General features: G+C 34.3%; 1 protein-coding gene across 1 annotated transcript in view; it reads right to left on the bottom strand.

Annotated features, from left to right (window-relative positions):
- The window catches only part of THSD7B (thrombospondin type 1 domain containing 7B), a 1,134,773-nt gene that overhangs the window by 46,320 nt on the left and 1,066,249 nt on the right, over positions 1-22,204 (bottom strand). The window contains exons 18-20 of the mRNA XM_074215070.1: positions 20,853-20,994; positions 16,746-16,861; positions 7,478-7,595 (exon numbers count right to left, since the gene is read on the bottom strand). Coding sequence (XP_074071171.1) covers positions 7,478-7,595; positions 16,746-16,861; positions 20,853-20,994 — 376 coding nt within the window. The remainder of the gene's footprint in view (positions 1-7,477; positions 7,596-16,745; positions 16,862-20,852; positions 20,995-22,204) is intronic.

The raw sequence follows: 22,204 nt of genomic DNA, 5'->3' as shown, positions 1-22,204 counted from the left end.
TAAAGACTAGTTTTAAAGATTTTGCTTGTCATAGTAGATCATAAGATCATAGATTTAGAACAGAGGGATAGTAAAAGGAGGCACAACTTAATTGGACTGGCATATTAACTATTCCATCTAGTAACAAGATCATTTTGCATTGTATTTTGAGATGGCATCTATTTACTTACTGCCATTTTCTTCTTAATCTGTGCTGAGAACTGGGGAAATGAGTAATGTAATGCTAAGCTATGTAGTTCCTCTCAAAAAATGTTAAAAAGATGTCAAAAAAGACCTTTAAAACAATGATTGGGAGTGCCAAAAGGAGAGAAGCCATAGATAGGTGGTACTCTACAATAATGGGGAAAATAGCCACTGTGACAAGATCTTGATAGCTATCAAATTCAACCCACAGCTGTTCAGTTGTGTCCAACTCTCTAGGACCCCATGGACTTGGTCCAAGTGATTTTCTTGACTAAGATTTTAGAGTAATTTGCCATTTCCTTTACACTGGTAACCAGTTTACATATGAAAAACTGAGGCAAATACAGTTTTCTCGGGGTCACATAGCTAGCAAGTGTCTGAGGCTGGATTTGAATTTATATGTCTGACTCCAGAGCTAGAGTTCTGTACATTGTGCTACCGTGCTAATTAATTCAATGCATACACTAAAACATAATGAATAAATAAATGCCAGCTTGAGGCAGCATATTTCACTTAAGGTTTTAGGAAACATTTCACCATTTTGCAACTTAAACCTATTGCTTCTCCTTCTGCCCTCTCAGAAAAACAGTATGAAAAAGTAGGATGATTCTGGAAGTTTGTGGGACTCAATTTAATCGTTGGTCTGATATATGACCAAATGTTGTTGGCAACATTTGACATAAAATATCACCTAATTTTCTGCAGATAAAAAGATAAAGTTTGGAATGTTTCTGATTTGCTTTTAAAATAGAAAGTAGTTATAAAGAAATAGTATATTAAGCAAATATAAATCATTCTCTTCTTGTGGGGAAATTGCATGCTACATTATCAGTTTTATCACTGGCTAGAAGGAGTCATTTGTGGTACCCTAAAGGAAGAGTGCATTTTAAAACTTGCATTTTAAACAAGTATAATATTACCATGCAACTTAAAAAGTTGACTTCAGATAATAAAGCAGGAAAAAAATCAAGGTTTGGAATGAATAACATTCTTAGAGTGTTATCGGTTAAATAATAATTATGAATTATTCATGCTATGCTAAATTTAGGGAGTTCTCTATTCCACTGAACTGATGAAAATTCAACAGACAAAGAACATAACTAATCCAAATATTAAGCTCTTCTGTTACATGCTTTGATCTTTGAAATCCATCTAAGAAGATCCCTTAGTGGGAGCTTAGAATCAGTTCTCTCTCTAACCTGAAATAAATTGGATTCTAACAGTTTTGACCTTGAAATCTTTAAGACAATTAGAAAATATGTGCTAGGCATTAGGTGTACATTAGCAATTCAGTCAGGATGCTTAGAAAATTACATAGCCGCCTATTTCAATTCTTTTTCTAGATCAATGGAGTTTTGTTGATTTGATGTGAAAGTCTTAACGCTTGGGGGAAGTTATCTGGCATCTGACATGTCAATGTTTGCCTATCTGCTTATAGATTTCATAAACAGAGGCAACTTGTATTTTCACTGTGGGTAAAGAAGACAGCTGATAGTCCCAGGTGTCAAGGGGTGACTCCTGTTTAATTTGCTAGACTATCTCTCCTAATTTACTGTGACAAAGTACATGGTTTGCTCTTGTCTTTCTCCCAGCCCAGTGGCCTCAGATGAAAAGACGGTAGACATTATTGTTTAAGAGATAAACCCAATGTAATAGTTTCTTTCTATTATTGTGAAGTTAGTCTCTGTTTTAAGAAAAAAGGGTTAATCTGAATCGCAAAAATTTTCTTGCCATTGCTTCTGTTTGTTTATTGTTTTCTGGGTCTATTTCTGGGTGACTATTAAGACATGATTTAAAAAAGCTATTCTCTTCATTTGGGAAACATTACTAAATGATGTTATGCCATAAGGGTAAAAATTGGAATCTTAATCATGGGGAAAATGAAGGCGATAATTGGTTAGATCCTCTAGTGGTTTAGGACAGTATCAGGAAGAAATACTGTCTTTGAGGTTGAGGATAGTGAGGAAGGATAAGGGGTTCAAGTTGCTTATCAGTGCTTAGCACAAGTTAGGTATCTAGTAAATGTCATTTTAAAACAGATATGTATTTATTTTAATACTCTGATTTAGAAAATTTCATGGCAAATGGGTGTGCCATTATTCTTCAAATCCTAGCTCCATGGATAAGCCAGTGACAGTGAACCTGATTACCCATTTTTGTTACAGCTATAGGAGATCAACATGCCCCAGGGATCTATGCTTAGTCCTATGCTAATTTAGAATATTTATCAAATAACTTGGTAAAAGGTATAAATGGCATACCATAAAACTTACCAATTAAAATGAAACTAGGATAGATACATAACACACTAGACAACAATAAGAGAATACAAAAGATTATGACAAATTAAGCCACTAGGCTTAATCTAACTAGATTAAATTCGATAGAGATAAATGTAAAATCTTAGGAGTGGGTTTAATAAATCAATTTCAAAAGTACAGCATGGAGAAGGGGTGGCTAGGTTTCAGTTTATATATAAAAAATATGGGAGTCTTAGTGATCTACAATCTTAAATATCAGCAAAAATATCTAATGTGATTTTGAACAGCATTAAGTCATACCCTCAAGTAATAAAAAGGTGAAATAGCTCCTCTTTCATCTGCCCTAATCAAATTACATATCAGGTGTGTTATTCAGTGTTGAATTAATTTAAGGATACTGATAAATTGGGGAATGTTCAGAGGAAGGCAACAAGAAAGGTAAGGGTTTTAAGTTTGAGACTATAGGAGGAGAGGTGAAAGAAGTCAACCTGAAGAAAACTCAGGGGAGATGAGATATGTTTAAACATTTGAAGGGGGCAGTCATGTAGCAAAGGGATGATAGGATTTGTCTCCAGAAGGAAGCTAGAGCAGCAGTTAACTGAAGTAGCATGAAGGCATATTTAGACTTGAAGTTAGGAAAGTCTTCTTCATGATTGCATTTATGGATTGACTAGAATAGATTGTCTCAAGAGGACCTTCTTCCCTATTCTACACTTAAATCTTACTAACTCAGACTTTCTAAGACTAGGAGAATGAAGGAAACATCACCATAATAAGATTTGCATACATATATATATATATATATATATATATATATATATATATATATACACACACACACACATATATGTGTATATATATGTATATGCACATATATACATATATACATATGTATGTGTATATGTGTATTGTATATAGGATATATGCACATAGATGTACATGTATGTATATATAGACATATATATAAGCTTTAACATATAGAATATATTTTAAAATATTTATTACTTTCAAGCAAAGGTATTACTACTATTTATGGCTAACAGAGTTTTCAAGTAAGAGATTTTACAGGTCCTGCTTTAATACTAATGTGTTATTTTATATGCCATTTCCTTTGTAACTCCTTTCTTGTTCCTCTAACTGTAAGTGCTCCACTCCATCAAAAAATTCTAATTACTCTTTATGTATGTTGTATTTTTTTACCTATTTTCATGCTAAATTTTCCCAGGAGAAGATGAGGTTATTTAGAGCAAGGACTTCTAAAAATTTCTGTGTAATCTAAATACCCAGACCAGTGACTTACATATTTGAAGTGCTTAATAAGTGTTTGCTAAATTAAATTGACTGAATTTGCTATGTGTCACTTAAAAGTGAATCAGTTTGTCTACAAAAAGAAAAAATAGAATTATGTTGCTTTTGACTTTCTTATAAACCAAATAAGCCAAATTTGCCATCCCATTATGTTCTCTGATCCCATCTAATGCCAATTTTGTTGCACTATAAATGTTTGCTAAATCTGTTTTTAAACAAAACAATGAATGCAAAAGTAAACTTCAAGGAGTCTACCTGCTGATCAGAAGACTTAGTCATTGATTTAGAACCTAGAAGTCACTGAATCCAATTCTTTTATTTTACAGATGTAGAAAATGAAGCTTCTAGAAGGATAAGTGACTTACTGAAGATCAGTGAGAGACAGAATTTTTTAAAAAAGGCATCTAACTACAATTTCAGCTCTCTCTCCAATGTTTCACAATTTGATATTTCGTTGTCATAAATGCAGAAATAGTAGGGCACAGACATATGGTATTTTTATAAACTCTTCTATAAAGTCACGAATGCTTTCATTCCTCACCTATCTACTTCTTCAAAACTTTGTCTTCTTTCAAGACAGCTCAAAATCCAACTTCTGTAGAAGCCCTTCTCCAAACTCTAAACTGTGAGAACTTTTCCATCAAAAGTTACTTTGAATATCATTTTGTATGGGCCTTTTACATATTTATTTACATGTATATTAACTACTGATTAGAATACAAAATCCATAAGGACAAGGATTATTTTGCTTTTTCTTCCATTTTTTAAACATTTCCATAATTATACTAGTGTTAATCATTCTTTTCATTTGAAGAGGACCATGTTATCATATACATGATGGCATGACTTGCAAATTGTTTAAAGATATTCTTCTCAATGCCTTTTTCATAATCATTTCACCTCATGGCTTGATTTAATAGGAACAAACATTCTGGTGAAGTCCTTGGCCTTATCGATGTAGTTTTCCTTCCCAAATCAACAAGGTACCATGGGCACTCCAGAGACACCCATCAAAATACCAGTATATTATTTTCTGGAGTCAAATCAGCAATGATATGGCATATCCAAATCTGTTTTTTCCATGGATTAAATACCAGTGTAGTGGTTTTATGGTGATAGTCTTTTACCAGTAAATTTAAGCTAACCTTTCTCACAATGAATAAACATGACAAGGTCAACTTGTCACTCAAAGGTCTATGTTGCTCCCCTCTGCAAATACACTCCCCAGGTTCTAGGTCACCAGATGCCATTGGAATCATGAACTTTTTTTTAGGTTTTTGCAAGGCAATAGGGTTAAGTGGCTTGCCCAAGGCCACACAGCTAGGTAATTATTAAGTGTCTGAGGCCAGATTTGAACTCAGATACTCCTTACTCCAAGGCTGCTGTTCTATCCTCTGTGCCACCTAGATACTTTGGAATCATGATACTTTCCAAGGCAGGGGTCCCTTTCTCAGGGAGAACTCATTCCAGGGTAGCCCTGCTCTTCACTAAAAAGAAAGAACTCTCCCAAGGGCTCCTGTGACTTTTGCTGATCGATCACATAACTGCTGTGGAAGGGTAAATGGAAGTCATCTCACTATAGCACTCTCTTATCTCTCAGGACCCACTGACCCATGTTCAACTGCTGATTCTGTGGAACCCTTTTCTACCTTAGCCTTCAAAGTTTTGGTTTGAATATTTGCTATTGCACCAATATCTGCAGCCCCACTGGCTTAGACCATGCCCTAGGTCCTAGATCCACCAGAGCATGGCCTGCCCACTTATCAGTCTATTCTTCTAGAACTCAGTGCCTTCTCACTTGCTACATCTGTTCTGGGAAACAACACATGTTCGCTCCTTGTTGTTTTGGGGTGTTTGTTTGGCCAATGCCTGTAATGCTCTAGCATTCTTAGGTCCTGACAGATAGTGAACTATACCTGGGCAGGTGAAGCCAAAGAAAGCTCTGGTGAATGTCTTTTAGCAGTCCTTAGCAAATTGATCAGTTGTCCGAGCTGGGTATAGGGGCAAAAGACTAATCAAACCATCTAGTGGTTGGTTCCTTCTGTAGTTTCACCAAGGATGCCATTGTACTGACATGATCATGACCATGCTTTATCCAATCAATTGAATAATTAGAGGTCTTGGGATCGACATGATCTTAACCTACTTTCAAACTTTAAATGGTTAAGAAACCTGGCTCTAAGAGTTGTGTGTGGAATGTGAGTGCCTAGTGGGACCACATTGGTAAGCAGAACTGGCACTTCAGGAAGAACCAAATGCCAAGTTAGGGCTCCAAATGTCAACCCCAGAAAACAGAAGTAGGAATCTGCTTAGGAGTGTGGAACAACTCACTTGTGGAATTCCCAGAGATAGTATAGTATCTAGGACATAATAAGTGTTTAATAAATGCTTATTGATAAATAATTTATTGGGACAGTTAGTTGGTACAGTGAATAGAGTACTCGTCTTCCTAAGATTAAATCTGACCTCAGACATTTACTAGTTATATAACCCTGGGCAAGACATTTAACTGGATTTTCCTCAGTTTCCTCAGTTAAAAATGAGCTGGAGAAAGAAATGGCAAACCACTTCAATATCTTTGCCATTAAGCCTCAAATGAAATCATGAAAAGTCAGACACAACTGAAAATGATTGAACAATAACATAGTGAATCAATTCATTTTGAAAATTGAATTATATTAATTGCTTCCTAAAGAATAGGCAAAGGAGCTTTTTTTTAATTGACATTGTCCCAACTTCAAGGTAATTATATTCTACTGGAATTGGGGCTGGGGAAAATGACATGTGTACTGAAAAGTATAAGATAGAATTCTATAAGGGAAAAGAGAGATCCAGATAAAGACCCCTAAGAAAAATAAGAGGAGGAATAGAACACTTTCAGCTTAATGTGAGTATATTGACAGTAGATAAGGCTAGCAAACAGAGATAATTGTTTATAGCCCTAAAAGTCCTATACCTTACTGTGTCCTTCTATCATGGATTGACATTGTAGTACAAATTCCTGTTTATATATTAGACCCTTGAGCAAAGGGGTCTACTACACCTTTGATAACAGCAGGATAAACAGATCTTTAACTCCTTTGCATGGTAGGAGTGTTCTTTGGTAATGCCACAGAGGGACAAGAGAGGCTGCAGCAGAAGTTGTCACCCTTGCTCTGACAATTGCCTATTCAATCTTTGGATTTTCCCATGTAAGCCAGACTCCATATTAATGAATCCTCCTGTGACTCTTGGAGGAAAGCAATCAATGTATATGAAGCATGGAACCAATGTCTATAAGTGTTCTGAAGCTATTACATGTTGAACTAGAGGTTTTTTAATACCTTAGGGTCTCAGGAATGTAGCCTTCCTCTGTGACTTCCACTTGATCTTCTGGGAATACTTTTCAGTCTTTAGGCTTTCTATGAAATTATAAACTGTACAAGCTCAATGTTTTCTCTTTATAATTTTCCACAATGCTTAGCACAGCGCTCAGCTCTCCTGGTAGTTTGTACTTAATGTTTATTGACTTAAATTGTACTTAAGTTCTAAAAAGTCCAGAATATTTAAGCTGTAAACTATGTCTAATGATTTAAGGAACTAATTGTTGGGTTTTCAAAAAGTGGAGGGTTGTTTAATGAGTTATCTTCTAATTTGTCTCAGCAGAATGTCATTTTTACTTATAAAGAAGTCATTCAATAGGCCATAGAAAGCTAAAGTCTTGATTGGGAATATAACATTAATACCTCCATGGCCACAGGTCTGGGAGCACTCAGTCCAAGTGGTCCATTCTGAGAGCTGGCAGTTCACTGCACATTCCACTAGGCATCGGAGGCTCATTTTCATAGGTCTTTCCAAGTTTTGCTGCAAATAGAAATGAAAGAATTATATTACCATTTACTTGGTCACCGATCTGTTTACATATTAGACAATTGGTGTTCATTGATATTATTATGAAACTGGTCATTTATTAGTCAACCAGCATGCTAGATACACGTAAAACCTAGGCAGGATAAATTCCTATATACAGTAGGAGGTCTGATAAATGATTATCAGAATTTTTTGAAATTTCCTATTGATTCTTCAGTTAAAGGAAAAATATAAAAAATGAGAAGAGTTAAAAAAGAACAGAAATTAAAGATGGATACAAGAAATAGTGGCATGAATTAAAGTTAAAAGAACCTTGGTGGTCATTATCAAGTAACTTAAGCTCTTTGGGTCTCAGTTTACTTATTACTAAAAGGAGGCAATGGACTCTATGACTGCTAAGTTCCCTTTCAGTTTTATGTTATTATCCTATAATCCTATTAATTCAAGACTATTCCCTACAATTATAAAAATAAGTTTTAAATATACACAACACTTAGAAATGCTTTGATGACAGATTTCAGGATTCCACCTGATGAAGTAAAAGGATGAAAGAAGGACAGTAACACACATACCATGAGATTGTGAAGTAGGCAGCAATGTGACCTGAGAGATTCCTCGGATAGTGAGAACAAAGGAAAACACACTGAATTAATATAGCCTAAGCCCCTGGTGAGGATGGTAAGACATGAAGATTAACTAGAAGATTAAACAAAAGGTGATTCAAGATGAGTGAAAAAAATCACAAAAATTAGAGAATGAGTTTAATGAAGTATATGAAGAACAACTTTGGAAAGTATTGGTTTTCTCTTAGCTATATTATCTGATTAAAAGCAACATGGAAGTTACCCACAGAAAAATTGATAAAATACAGAATTGTATCATTTCTGACTGTAATATCCAGAGAAGGTGGTCAAGAATGCTAATGGAATGGGGGGGGGCAGAAGACCTTAAGGAAAGAACTAATCAACAAAGTAGATGCCACTTAACTTTGAAAAAAATAGTTTAAAAAATTATGTTCCATTGCTTGAAACACCCCCCCCATATAAACAGGCAACTATTCTGCAATTTATGGTCTTAAAGAGTTGTCTGGTATCAAAAACACTTTCCCAGAATCTCACAGCCTCTATGTGCCTGAAGCAAACTTTAAACCCAGGCTGTTTGGCTATGGGGCTGTTCTCAATTCTGTGCCATCTCTCATTAGAAGATCATTAACATTCAATAAATCTTCAATGTCAATCAATTAATGATTTAACCAAAATAAATAGATCTATATTAAAGTTAGATTTCTAACCAAGCAGGAAAATGGGAAACTATTACAGAAATGGTATTAAGAGGAGATTTTTCTTGCCCTTCCATAATCTGCTTATCATATGACATTAAGTCCATCTAGAGAGGAACCTTCATAAAGAATATTAACATTTAGAAGATAATCTTAGCCTAGTAGAAAATCCCTGCTGAAGGCCATGCCTTTCACTTGAAAAATCTTCTGGTACTAATTCATTCTGGCAGAAGAGGGGGAAGGTTTTTAAATTTTGTGTGTATGTGTGTGTGTGTGTATTCATGGGCAGATTTGGCTACATATGTCTGTGTTCATGCTTGCATGTGTGTGTGTGTGTCTGTGTATGCATTCCTACTTACCAGTGATGGGACCATAAGCAGAAAGAATCACAGCATTTTAGGATTTGGAGAAAACTTAATAGTTTAGCACAAGTTTCAACCCAGGTTCAAAGGGGAATTCCTAAGCTATATGCCTGATATTCTGTCTTTGAAGATTTCCAGTCAGATTCTACTTCTCAACCTTTCTGAGAATTATGTTTGTTCAATTTTCCTGATATGAAACCCAAATTGCCACTTTGCAATTTGCAGCAATGATCCTGGTACTGCTCTCTGGAGCCAAAGAGTACAAGACTAATAATCTTTCTTCCATAAGGAAGTTGTTGAACTACTTGAAGGCAATTATTTTGTTATTCCAGTGAGTCTTTTCTTCCCCATGCCAAATATCCCATTTCCTTCAATGGATCTCATAATTTAGATTTGTTATATCCAGATGAGAAAAATGTTTCTAGTCATTTGATATGAACTGATGGACCTAAATATTCATTTAGAATATTAAGGTTATAAAAAAAAAAAACTTGCTACTTTTTTGGGAAGGTCTCTAGATATTTTCCAAACCTATCAAAATGCTCCTCAAAATTGTCCTTTATTTACACTGCCTTATTTTACATTTCTAATCAGAAAAGTTGAGAATTATTTCATTATAATGGTTCTTCGATTAGATTTTTGCTTCTGCTTCCAATCTTTTCTATCAATCTAGTTCATTCCACTTCTCTTAGGCTTACCTCTATCATCTTCATCCTTTCAGATATTTTCATTTTCTTCCTATCTACTGATTCATTTCCTACTATTTATGAACATGCTCATGCTTCCCCTATATTAAAAAAAACAGCTCATTAGATCTTTCCAATTATCATCCTATATTTATTCTTCCCTTTGTAGCAAAACTCCTTGAAAACTATGTGCAATATGTGCTGCAATTTTCTTTCTTCAGTCCACTGAAATTATGCTCATCAAAGGGTTTGATCCCTTAGTTCCCAAATTCAAAGATCTTTTATCAATTTTTATTGTTCTTGTCTTCTCTGCAGATTTTGACACTATTGATAACTCTTCCCTCTTTGGTATGTGCTTTTCTCCAAGATTTTGGAACATTACTTTATTTATCTGACTGCTGGTTCTCTGTCCCCTTGTCTGGATCTTTTTCTAGATCATGCCTTTTAACCTCAGGGTTCTGTCCTGGGCCTCTCTTCTCTTTTCCTTCTATCTGATCAACTCACATGAATTTAAATATCATCTCTATGCGCTCATGATTTTCAAATCTGTCTATCCTGCCACAAACTCAGATGTCCTCTCAATTTATGCCTTCAATTGCTCTTCAGACAAATCAGCCTTTATGTCCAAAACAGAATTTATTATCTTTCCTTCCCTTTAAACAATACCCATTCTCTTTCCTTTCCTATTACCATGGAGGGCAGCATTATTCTCTTAGTCTCTCAAGTTAACATAATGTCTTGGCAACCTAGGAGCTATTTTGGATTCCTATCTCTCATTGCCCTATCAATATGCTGCCAAAACCTGTCATGTCCCCTTTGCAACATCTCCCCAAAATTTCCCCTTTTGTCCTGTGCTACCACTACCAGTCTAGTGCAGTCCCTTATATCTTCATGCCTTGACAATTGCAATAGTCCACTGGTGAGTCTGCCTTCCTCAAATCTCTCCCTACTCCTATTCATTCTCCATTCAGTCACTAAAAAGATTTTTCTAAAGTATGGGTTCTTTTCTACCACCTCTCTACTTAATAAATTTCAAGGCTTCTGTTGCATGCAGGATCAAATGCAAAATACTTCTTGGCATTCAAAGCCTTTTATAACCTAGCCTGTTCTTAATTTTCCAGTCTTCTTACAACTTATTCCTCAACATTTACTCTTTGATAAATGTGGGTACTCCACAAACAAGATATTTCATCTCTCAACTTTGAGTATTTTCTTTGAATGTCTCCCCATGCCTTCAATATCCATTTCCATTAGAATGTGAGATCTTTGAAAGCTTGGACTATCTTTTGTCTTTTTATCTTTAGTACTTAACATAGTACCTAGAATATGCTAGGTCCTTAATAAATGAAAATGACACCCACTCCTCCTTTGCTGGTAAATTTGACAAGTAGCCTTTATCCTAAAAAAAAAAAAATTTCCATGAACACTCCCACTAACATTTTATATCTCTCTTCCCTTCCACATCCCACCCATCCAGAAAAAAATATATTCTTATTGATTCCACATTCTTATCAGTCACTCACTGTTAAATCTTTATAGTCCATTCCTTCGTTTCCTGTTCTACTGAAAGGAGGGTTCTCTCCAAAATAACCAAATGACATCTCTAAAAAAAGTGGAGTTATTTGGTGTGTTTTATTTTTATGTCATAGACAATTACTGACATACGGTATTCTTACATTTTATACCTGCACATCCTCACATACTCTGATCCTGTGGCACTGGCCTCTGATTTTCCCTCAGACCTAGAATATTCTCCAACCTCATCTTCATCTCTTGGCTTGTCTCTATTCCTTTAAGTCCTCTTCTAAAATCTAAGCTTCTGGAGGAAAATTTCTCCAATCTCTTAATTCTAGTACCTTCCCTCAATTATTTCCTACTTATCCTATCCATAGATTGCTTGTATATATGTATTACTTTGTTCTCTCTCATTAAATTGTGGACTCCTTGAGAATGGAGATTGTCTTTTAGTCTACTTTGTATCCCTAGTATTTAACATATTGGTGCATAATAAGTGCCTATTAAATAAATTCCTCTTTCATACAATCAATCAAAAATTATTAATAAAAACCTACTTTGTGTCAGACACTGGAGATACAAAGAAAGATAAAAAGGGTCCTGATCTATATGGAACCTGAATTCTAAGTGGGAAGACAATATGAAAATAGATATGCACAGGCTATGTTCAGAATAGACAGAAGGAAACTGTAGAGGAAAATTTTGAAAGGCTTCCTACAGGAAGTAGCATTTGAATTGTCTTGAAAAAATACAGAAAGAGGAGTCAGAAATGAGAAGGGAAAACCTCAGAGCCATGAAAGTTAGCTATAGCAAAGAAACAGAGATGAGAGATAGATTCACACCTGGGAAGAATTGTAAGACGAACATTCCATTGAACCAAAGAGAGCACTGATGGCTCTATCCTCATGCTTGACCTCTCTGTAGCCTTTGATATTGTTAATATCCTCTTCTTGATTCTTGCTTTCTCTCGTTTTTTTGTGAAGCTGCTTTCATCTGCTTCTCCTCCTACCTCTCTGATTGATGATTCTCAGTCTTTTTTGTAAGTTCTTTGTTCAGATCAAGGTACCTCAGCACTCAAGTTATCATATAAAATCTTACCTGGTCACAGGGACTTTTCTTGTGCTCCCTATTTTTTCTCTCTAAACCATTTCACTTGCTGATCTCATCCAATCTCATGGATGGAATTATCATTTCTATACTGATACTTCTCAAATCTACTACTTTGTCAGTTGACCTCCATCTTGAATTGTATCTTAACATCTTGAATTGAATGTCCTCTAGATATCTTAAACTCAATATGTCTAAAACTTAACTCTACCTTTTCCAATCATCTTGTCTTCCTAACTTATCTATTATTGTTAAGGATGCCACCATCCTCCCAGTTACTCAAGTCACAACATAGGTATTTTTCTTCTCTCTAATCCCTGCATCCAACCCCATATCTAATCTGGTACCAAAGTCTGTTACTTTTGCCTTTGGAAAATCTCTTATATACATTCCCTTCTCTTCTCTGCTACAGCCCTGGTACAGGTTGTTATTATGTTATTCCAGTACTAATGGAATTGCCTATTTGATGGTCTTCCAAATTACTCAGCTGTCAAAATGATTTCTCTAAATCATACCCCTGACCATGTCACACATACTCTCAGCACACAGAACTCAAGTGGCTCTTTACTGTCTCCAAGATCAAATTTAGAACCTTCTGTTGTTCAAAATTCTTCATAATCTAGTCAGCATCATCCATCATTTGATTCTTCTTGGTTCTTATATGATTATCTTCACATTGCTTGATCCTCAAACAAGACACTATCTCCCAATTGGGCATTATCACTGGCAGTACCTCATCCTTGGAATGTCTCCTCATCTTCATTTCCTGCATTCTCTGGCTTCTTTCAGTTTCATATAAAATCTTAACCTCTATAGGAAACTCCCTATTCCTCCTTTGTTCTAGTATCTTTCTTCTGATGATTATCATCAATTTATATATACTATCTACATGTGGTCTTCCTGCATTGAATGATTGTCTCCTCCTTGAGATCAGGGACTGCCTTTTGACTTTCTAGATCCAATGCTTAACAGAATGTCTGGCAAATAGTGCTACTTAGTATGTTGACAGATTGAGCAAAGCATAAGAACATTGGCAAGTTAAAAAGGCAAGTTGTCAAAAACAAAACTAATATAGTGACTATGCCCTTAAGAGTACTCAACCTTCAACATTAATATTTCCATATCAATTTTGGAATGCAGAAAGATTCATATCTTCATCCCCTTTCCAAAGTCAAAAGTCAATGACCTCTTAATGACTTAATTCATTTGTTTTTAATTGTTGGGTTCAAAAGATCATTGTAGATACAAAGAAACTAACTCACTGATCAACTTAAACTTTTAAAAAAATACGTTTAGGAAATACAAAAGTAATAAAAAGTATCAGAAGATAAGTACAATGCATAACCTATATTAAATTGCTTTCTGTCAGAAATAAAACAGAAGGAAGGAGAAAAATGTGAAACTCAAAACCTTACAAAAAATGATTGTTGAAAACTCTCTTTGCATGTAACTGGAAAATAAATAAATAAATTTAAAAGAAAAGATGAGGACAAAAGATTGAATGGTAAGAAGAATGAATTGAGATCGACCACAAATTGCAAGGCAAAACAAAAAAAAAATTCTATATCAAACTAAGAGAATCAGCAGTTTCCATAAAATATAAGTTAGTGAACTTATATTCAATCTTTACAAAATCTTGGATTTTTTAAAGACAGTTTGTGAATACATAGAAAATATACAGTGATTCCTAGATATGGTTTCATCAGGTAAAGGTCACGACAGACTTTTTTCAGCACGATTAAAAGACAAATTCATGAGAGAAATTAGACCAGCAAAGCATTTGATAGTTTTCTTGTAGAAAAATATGGGGAAAATGTTAAGTGATTCAGAAATAGTTGAAAAATTGAATCCACAAAGTGGTAATTAATGGGTTTATGTCAACTTGGACAAAGGTCTTTTTTTGGAGTGAACTATGGCACTATCCTTGCCACTACAATGTTTAATATTTTAATTGCATTAATGATGAGTCAAAGAATAGGGAAAATGTTTAGCAAAATTGGGAAGCATAACAAATCAGTTGGATGGTAGTCAGTGCTGAACTATATGTATCTAGAAATATCCATCATAGATAATACATTTATATATCTATATAAATACATATCTATGAATATGTATATGATATATATATTTTGCATTTATTTTGATTTGGTCCAAATAATAAGTTTAAATAATGAACCAAATCAAAATAAATGTAAAATCAGACAATGACCCACTAATATGGGTTCAAAAATCATCCTCAGAAATGTAGGATGTATATTTGTACAAAAGTATTCATAGCAGCCCTGTTTGTGATGGCAAAGAATTGGAAATCAAGTAAATGTCCTTCATTTGGGGAATAGCTTAGCGAACTGTTGTTTATGTATGTCATGGAGCACTATTGTTCTATTAGAAATCATGAGGGATAGGAATCCAGAGAAACCTGGAGGGATTTGCATGAACTGATGCTGAGCGAGATTGGAACAACCAGAAAAACACTGTACACCCTAACAGCAACATAGGGGTGATTATCAACCTTGATGGACTTGCTCATCCCTTCAGTGCAATAATCAGGGACAATTTGGGGCTGTCTGCAATGGAGAATACCATCTGTATCTAGATAAAGAACCATGGAGTTTGAACAAAGTCCAAGGACTATTCCCTTTAATTTAGAACAAAAAAACTGATATCTTATTGTCTGATCTTGTTATCTCTTATACTTTATGTTTCTTCCTTAAGGATATGATTTCTCTCTCATCGCACTCATTTTGGATCAATGTGCAACATGGAAACAATGTAAAGACTGACAAATTGCTTTCTGTGGAGGGTGGGGAGAGGGAAGTAAGATGGGGGAAAATTGTAGAACTCAAATGAAATATTTAATAAAAAAGAAATGTAGGATATAGCTATATCACTCTTCAGTAGTTTCTGTGTAAACTATCTGGGGATTTTAGCATACTATAATGCAATAAAAATCATGTGATATGGATGTCAGAAAATTTGATATAATCTTAGGATACTTTGAATAAAATTATATAAACATCTCTCTGTATTCTGACTTAGTTAATATCTAAAGGGTACTGTTCAGTTCTATGTATTTCATTTTAAGTGGGACATTATTGAGGTAGCAAATGACCCAAGAAGCTAACTAGGATAGAGACTGGGGACCTTGGCTTTGTTTGAATGAATTAAGGATACTTAACCTGAAAAAGAGAAGACACAATTTGGCAATAAAAGATGACTTCAACTATCTAAAGTGCTATAATGAAGAAGAATGATAAGACTTCTAATATCCACAGATAATAGAATTAGGGGTGATAGGTGGACAGTGAAGAAAGGAAGATTAATGTTCTATATGCAATGATGAACTTAGCAATGGAATGTGCTGCTTTAGCAGGCGGTGATGACCTGCACATTTGAGGGGTTCTGGGTAACTACTAATTGGTGATGATGTAAAGGAGAATCATGTTCAAGGAGGGGAGGACTAACTGATATGTGTCATTCTTCCAGCTCCAAGATTCTGACTTTATAACTTTATGTTTTCCTCCTAGACATTTCAATAATTTTTGACGAAGTTGATTAATGACTACTCCTGGGGACTCCTCTTTTGGTTTCATCCTTTTTCCCCATATTAAAACTATCAGTCTGATTTCTCTTTCATATAATTCTGTACTAGTTCATATTCCTCCTTTTGACTGATATGAGGATGTTCCCCAAAGCTCAATCTTAGATGTTTATTTCTTTTTCTGTCTGCTCTTAGCAATCTTCATGTACTACCAGAGTTTTGATTGAATATTACTCCCAAATTCTCTAAAGCTTTTGAGCTTTAGTATCACATTCTTTTTGAATAGTACCGTCTGGAATATTTAATCAATATCACAAAATCAGCATATCCCAAACTGAGCATACAATCTTACCTTTCAAGTCTATGATTTTTTTTAAAAGTACTATATTACTACTTGCATAAAGTAAAATTTTAATAAATACCTGAGTAATTAAATTTCTTTAAAACTATTTAAACTTAATTTTCCTCTAATATGAAGTCTTCCCTTTCCAATTTATCTAAATCTATGAAACTTATTGATCACAAATGTTTGACTCTAATTTCATTAACATGTAAATAAAATGTAATGTCTTTCATTTATTCCAAATACCCTAGTAACTTTCAAAAATATTAAAACCATTCATTGCTTAGGATATATGAACTTAAAGGAATTACCTGTTCACAGTAGTCCATACTGACTGACTTTCCATCACTACGCACACAGCTCAAAAGTCGAGTCCTGATACCCTGTCCGCAGGTCGCATTTTCACTCAGTTGGCACATGCTCCATTCTGCAAGGACAAAATGATATGTTCAGCAAAGAAGACATGGAAGTGTGGGCAAAGTACAGTCAACTCCCGATTATCTACATGGGTGGAGGGGAGCAGCCAAGTAGATAATCCAAAAATCATTTCATTCTAGCTTTTAAAATCATTGTTCACTTTTTTGAAGCAGAAATAGATGGTTAACCTGGATGGGTGTGTTTTGCTGAATCCCATATCCACCCTGTTTCTTGACATAGGGAAAGTAGAATTCAAAATCATTCAGACTAACAGAGGAAACAATAACCTGGACTTATATTTTAGCTGCAGATAAACCAGAAATAAAATAATTTAGAAATGATGATAATTTCTCTATGACTTCCTTTTCCTGAGGCTCAATTTCCTCATATATAAAATGGAAATAATATTTGGACTGCATACCTCAAAAAGCTATTATGAACATACAGCAGGATACAATGCACTATAGCAAGTGAAATATGTTTTAAAATGGAAAATAATTCTTTGTCCTAAAATATTCAAATTTTAGTAATATAAGACAGAATTCTCTTTAGGAATTATCAATTAAGTTTCTTGAAAAAGCATTTGTTAAAAATTAATAATGTTTCAGGTACTGTGGCTAGTACTTGCCATACAAAGACAAAAATAAATTCCAAACCATATGGATATATGTATATTTGCATATTTATGAACTGTTTACATATATTTGTGTATTGGGAGAAGTAGCATGAGGTAATGGTTGCATTCCACTGGGTGAGGAAACATACATGTGTATATGTATGTGTGTATATATATACATACATATATAAAATTGTGAAAAATTAAGTGATCTTTTGGAACTGTACATGATAACTTTTTTTCCATCTAGGCCTAGTAATTTTATCTATATGGAAACCCTTTCCCTTTTTTCAAGTTTTTTGTCAGTTAGTAAAGGGTAATGAGAGTTTAAATAACTTCAATTCAATTAAGATGCATCTATTGTCTCCAAGGTGACTTTGAGAAAAGTAGGTTGCACAGTGGATAGAGGGTCAGAATATGAGTCAGGTAGCCCTTAGTTCAGATTTGGTCTCAGACACTTATTAAGTGTTTGAATCTGAGAAAGTAAAATAATCCTGTTTGCCTCAGTTTCCTCATTTGTAAAATGAGATGGTGGAAAAAATGGCAAACCACTCCAGTATTTTTGCCAAGAAAACCCCAAATAGACTCACAACGAGTTGAACATGACTAAAATGACAGGTATGAGAAACAAGCTGGCATAGAGAATAGAGAACTGGTCTTGAAGCCAGGGAGATTGAGGGGCTCAAGTTCCACCTGTGACACATACTGGCTAAGTTAATGACACTGGTTAAGTCATTACTTCAGGTGATTCTTTCTATGTTGGAGAGAAAGAGTCAATCTTTAATATCATGAGTTTTCTCAATTCTTCATTAAAGAATTAAACCATTAATCTAATCCTATGCCTCTCCTATGTGACAAGAATTATGTTGGGTACTAAGGTTACTCAAAGCATATCATGGTTTTTGTTGAAATCAGAATTTGAACTCAGAACTTTCAGAATCCAGGGGCAATCCTCCCTCCATTACCTCATGCTACTTCGCCCAATACAAAAATATGTAAACAGTTCATAAACATGCAAATATACATATATCCATATGCTTTGGAAATATATTTCCCAAGAAGGCATTGGGGGGTACAAAAGAGACAATAGCTGAGGTCAGGGATGAAGAAAGATTTAATATAGAAAGTGACACTTGAGGTAACTATTAATGAAAATAATAAGTTTGAGGAATCAAAAGAGAGGAGAGACCTAGTACATATGAGTCAGTACAGAGGCATGGAGATAAAAAATAAAATCTCATATTTGAAAGACAGCAAGAAGCCCAATACAGAATGTGTGAATGGAAATATATTTCTTGTGGTAGAAAAATCACAAGATTCTCAACCATGTAAGATTGGTTAATTATTTTCATTGAATTTCACATTGAAATTGTGAGTAGCTAGATTGGTCTAAAGGACAAAGGTTCAGGATATTCATGTGGATTCCAGCTCAACTTTATACAAAAATACAAAAAGAAATTCAGTCCTGCCATGAATCTTAACTGTGCATTAGAGAAAGAGGGAAACTGAACTCAACTGAATCAATACTATGTCCTTAGCTGAATATTATTGTCCTGTTATGGCTAAGTTAATTCACTTATGTTAACTGTTAGATGGATTTTAAAGATCACAATTCACTCCAAGCTCAATCCTGAAGGACAACCTGAATCTAGCAATAGGAGGAGGAATGTGAATAACAGTCTAGCAAAGAAGACTGAGGAGTCAGATAGATTAGAAGAGTTTTGTCATATTAAAAAATACATCCCTTGTTACAGATTGAGGGATTGGAAAAAATCCTTTGGGTCAGTGTCCAGTTCTGTACAGCAGAACTACCAGAATTATTTGGTGATCTAGACAGCTGAAGGAAGGCTTAATTGGACTGAGTTCTTAGAATCAACTGACCATTTCATTTGACTTTGAAAGAAGGGAGAAATCTCAGATCATAAAGCAGTTTTCTATTTGTTTTTTTCTGAGAATAGAGAAAAAAAAACAAAGAGAAAACTACTTTATAAAGACCACTTTGGACAGTTATACTTAAAGCATCTAAATTTAGCATGTTTCCAGAAATGTTCATGTAAATCCAACTCATTTATTTTGCAGATGAGACTACTTGGGCCCAGAGAGATGAAAGTATATGTATTAACATAAAGTCTTTGTCACCTACAGTTTTGATGTCCCCTAAAAACTCAGTGCAAAGTTTTTCTCAGTTGGTGCAATCACTATTGCTGCTTTGGTCATTACCATGGCAAATGTCAGAAAAAAGTTGGCCTTTTACCATTTCCCCAAGAAGGGGTCATTTAGACATAGAGATGCAAATGCAGCACTGGGACTCTGCCCAAGTTAGTAGGTTGCAGGATGGTTTTGGTAAATTTGCCTCTGTAAGACTTTATTCCCAGGGGCTGTTCAGCAAAGGCTATCAATTTACTGGTTAAATCTGAGGAGATTCTCAATTCCTCCAAAAAGACATTATTAAAAGTCATCATTCTTATCTGTAGTGAGGACTGTGGGGAAGGTCATGTTATTTAAAGAAATGAAGACTTTTAAAGAGCTAAATCTAGTTTGAATGGATTATATTCTTTCCAATTTTACTTGCTTGTGTTGTTTTGGATTATCCTGACTTAATAAAATGTCATTTTAAAACTGCACTACATCTTTTTATTATGATCTTATTTCAAATATCTCCTACTGATATTTTAAAAATAAAGTACTACATAAATGTCATCCATTATTATTTTTATTGGTAGTATGAGAGTCCAATTTGTGATTTCATTATTGTGGATAACTTCCAATTTGGAAACTACCTCTAGTTATAATTTAGAATTTTAATTAGTTGCCTTAGTCACTGAAAGTTCAGGTGACCATGGTCACAGGATTGTAATGTGTCAGAAGCAGTATCGGAACCCAACTACTCTTGAAGACAAACTTCCCCCTCAATCCACTATACCATTGCCTCTTACTAACATCATCAACATCACAATCATCATTATCATCCCCAACATCATCATCATATCATGGCAACAGATGATCCTGGATCAAGTGAAAAATCTGGAGTCTACTGTTGTGGGTTTAAAATCCATTTCTGACAATTATCATCTACATGATCAAGGGAAAAGTCAGTTTTTAAAGTCTATGAATCCTCAATTTCCTCTTTTGTGAAGCCTTTCTCTAAGGTTGTTAGAAGTGAAAATGTATTTATTTAAGTGTTTTGAAAATTTCAAATGAAGGTTAGTTATTATGGACTAAGAACCATATTCAGTGTTTTATTTTCAAAAAAAGTAAAGAAATCTTTAGCTTCCCATTACCTTGTGTAAGTAGGTAAGCACATGTATAAAAATTGCATATGTATATACAACTCATTATCAAATGTTTGTGAAATATAATCCCAATTGTGAGTTTAAAAACATACCTGTTATATTATAATGGTACTGGAAACAATTTTCATTAAGAATACAAGGTTGTACTTGTGAATCTTCAGCACAGGTCCTTGAGCTAAGTGGAGCCCTTAGAAGATACCGACTCCTTCTTTGCATCGAGTGGGGGTCACATGACTATATAAAAATCAGATCGCACAGGTGCATTAGAAACTCTTCAGTTAATCAGATAAGTTTCAAGTGAATATATGACAACAATTATGCACATTAGTGGCAAGAAATTAGAATCACAGATTCAGGTTTGGAAGAGACTTTAAAGTTCATCTACTCCAAAAATCCTGCTCAGTGGAGGCAGAAATCAAGGAATGGACTAGTGTATTTGTTTAGCCAAAATATCTAGCTAATTTGATTTGGAAAAAAAATTAGTCCATTGAAAACAAAGCTGTCAAACCAGTTCTTGGCAAAATGTTAACCAAACAGCTGAGTACTCAATTAAATGTTTCATCTGTCAACTGGTTATTAGAATAAATAGATTATAAGTTTCCTTAAGTTAAATAAACAGAGCCCAAGATTCCTATTTATTATAGAGAATGCTATTACTAATGTAAAGTTACACTTAAATGTTTGGAATTCTGGGTATCTATTTTTGTCTTTAACTTAATTGAAATCTTGTCCATCACAGTCATTTAACAGGGTGTCTTCTCTTTTTGTAATAAGGGGAGCAAGGCACCAGAGTTTTAGCAAAGTCATTAAACCACCAAATATTATTTAAGCAGTTAGATGTCTAGCAAAATTTTTAAAATGGCACAGAACATAAGAAATACAAGAATGGATCACATTGAAAATTATATCTTCCAGAATTTAAAAACATTAGATTTTAAAAAAATATTCAAAAGACATCACACTTCATCTGTAGGATAGGGTTTAGTCAGCAGTTTCAGGGAAAAAATAGGGTATGACCTCAACTCAAGGACAAGAGAGATGTTACAGTAGATCAGGTTATAACAAAAAAGATTCTAGTTTTAGGTATAGGAAGAAATGAAGGCAAATTTTATTTTTTATTTTAAAATAATTTTAATTGCTAGCCTTTATTTTTACATTACTTATAGTTTTCCTTTATCCCCCTCGGGCCTCACTTTACAAAGTATTACAATAAATATTTTTTTATAAAAGAAAAAAGAAGAAAACTAAATCCAAGAAAACCCACGAATGCAATAAAAATTTCTGATGACATATGCAATGTTCCACAACCATAGTACCCTAATCTTTTTATTTATCCAGGTTTTCAAGTCTCCAAAACATCCTGGCTTTGGGGAGTTTTATCTGTAATATAATGTTTTAAAATATATTATGATATACTGAAAATAGAAATATTAAATTTTCCTAT

Source organism: Macrotis lagotis, chromosome 1 (assembly GCF_037893015.1).
Source record: "Macrotis lagotis isolate mMagLag1 chromosome 1, bilby.v1.9.chrom.fasta, whole genome shotgun sequence".
NCBI lineage: Eukaryota > Metazoa > Chordata > Mammalia > Peramelemorphia > Peramelidae > Macrotis > Macrotis lagotis.
Note: the sequence above shows the minus strand (reverse complement) of the source record. Positions and strands in the feature narration are given on the sequence as shown.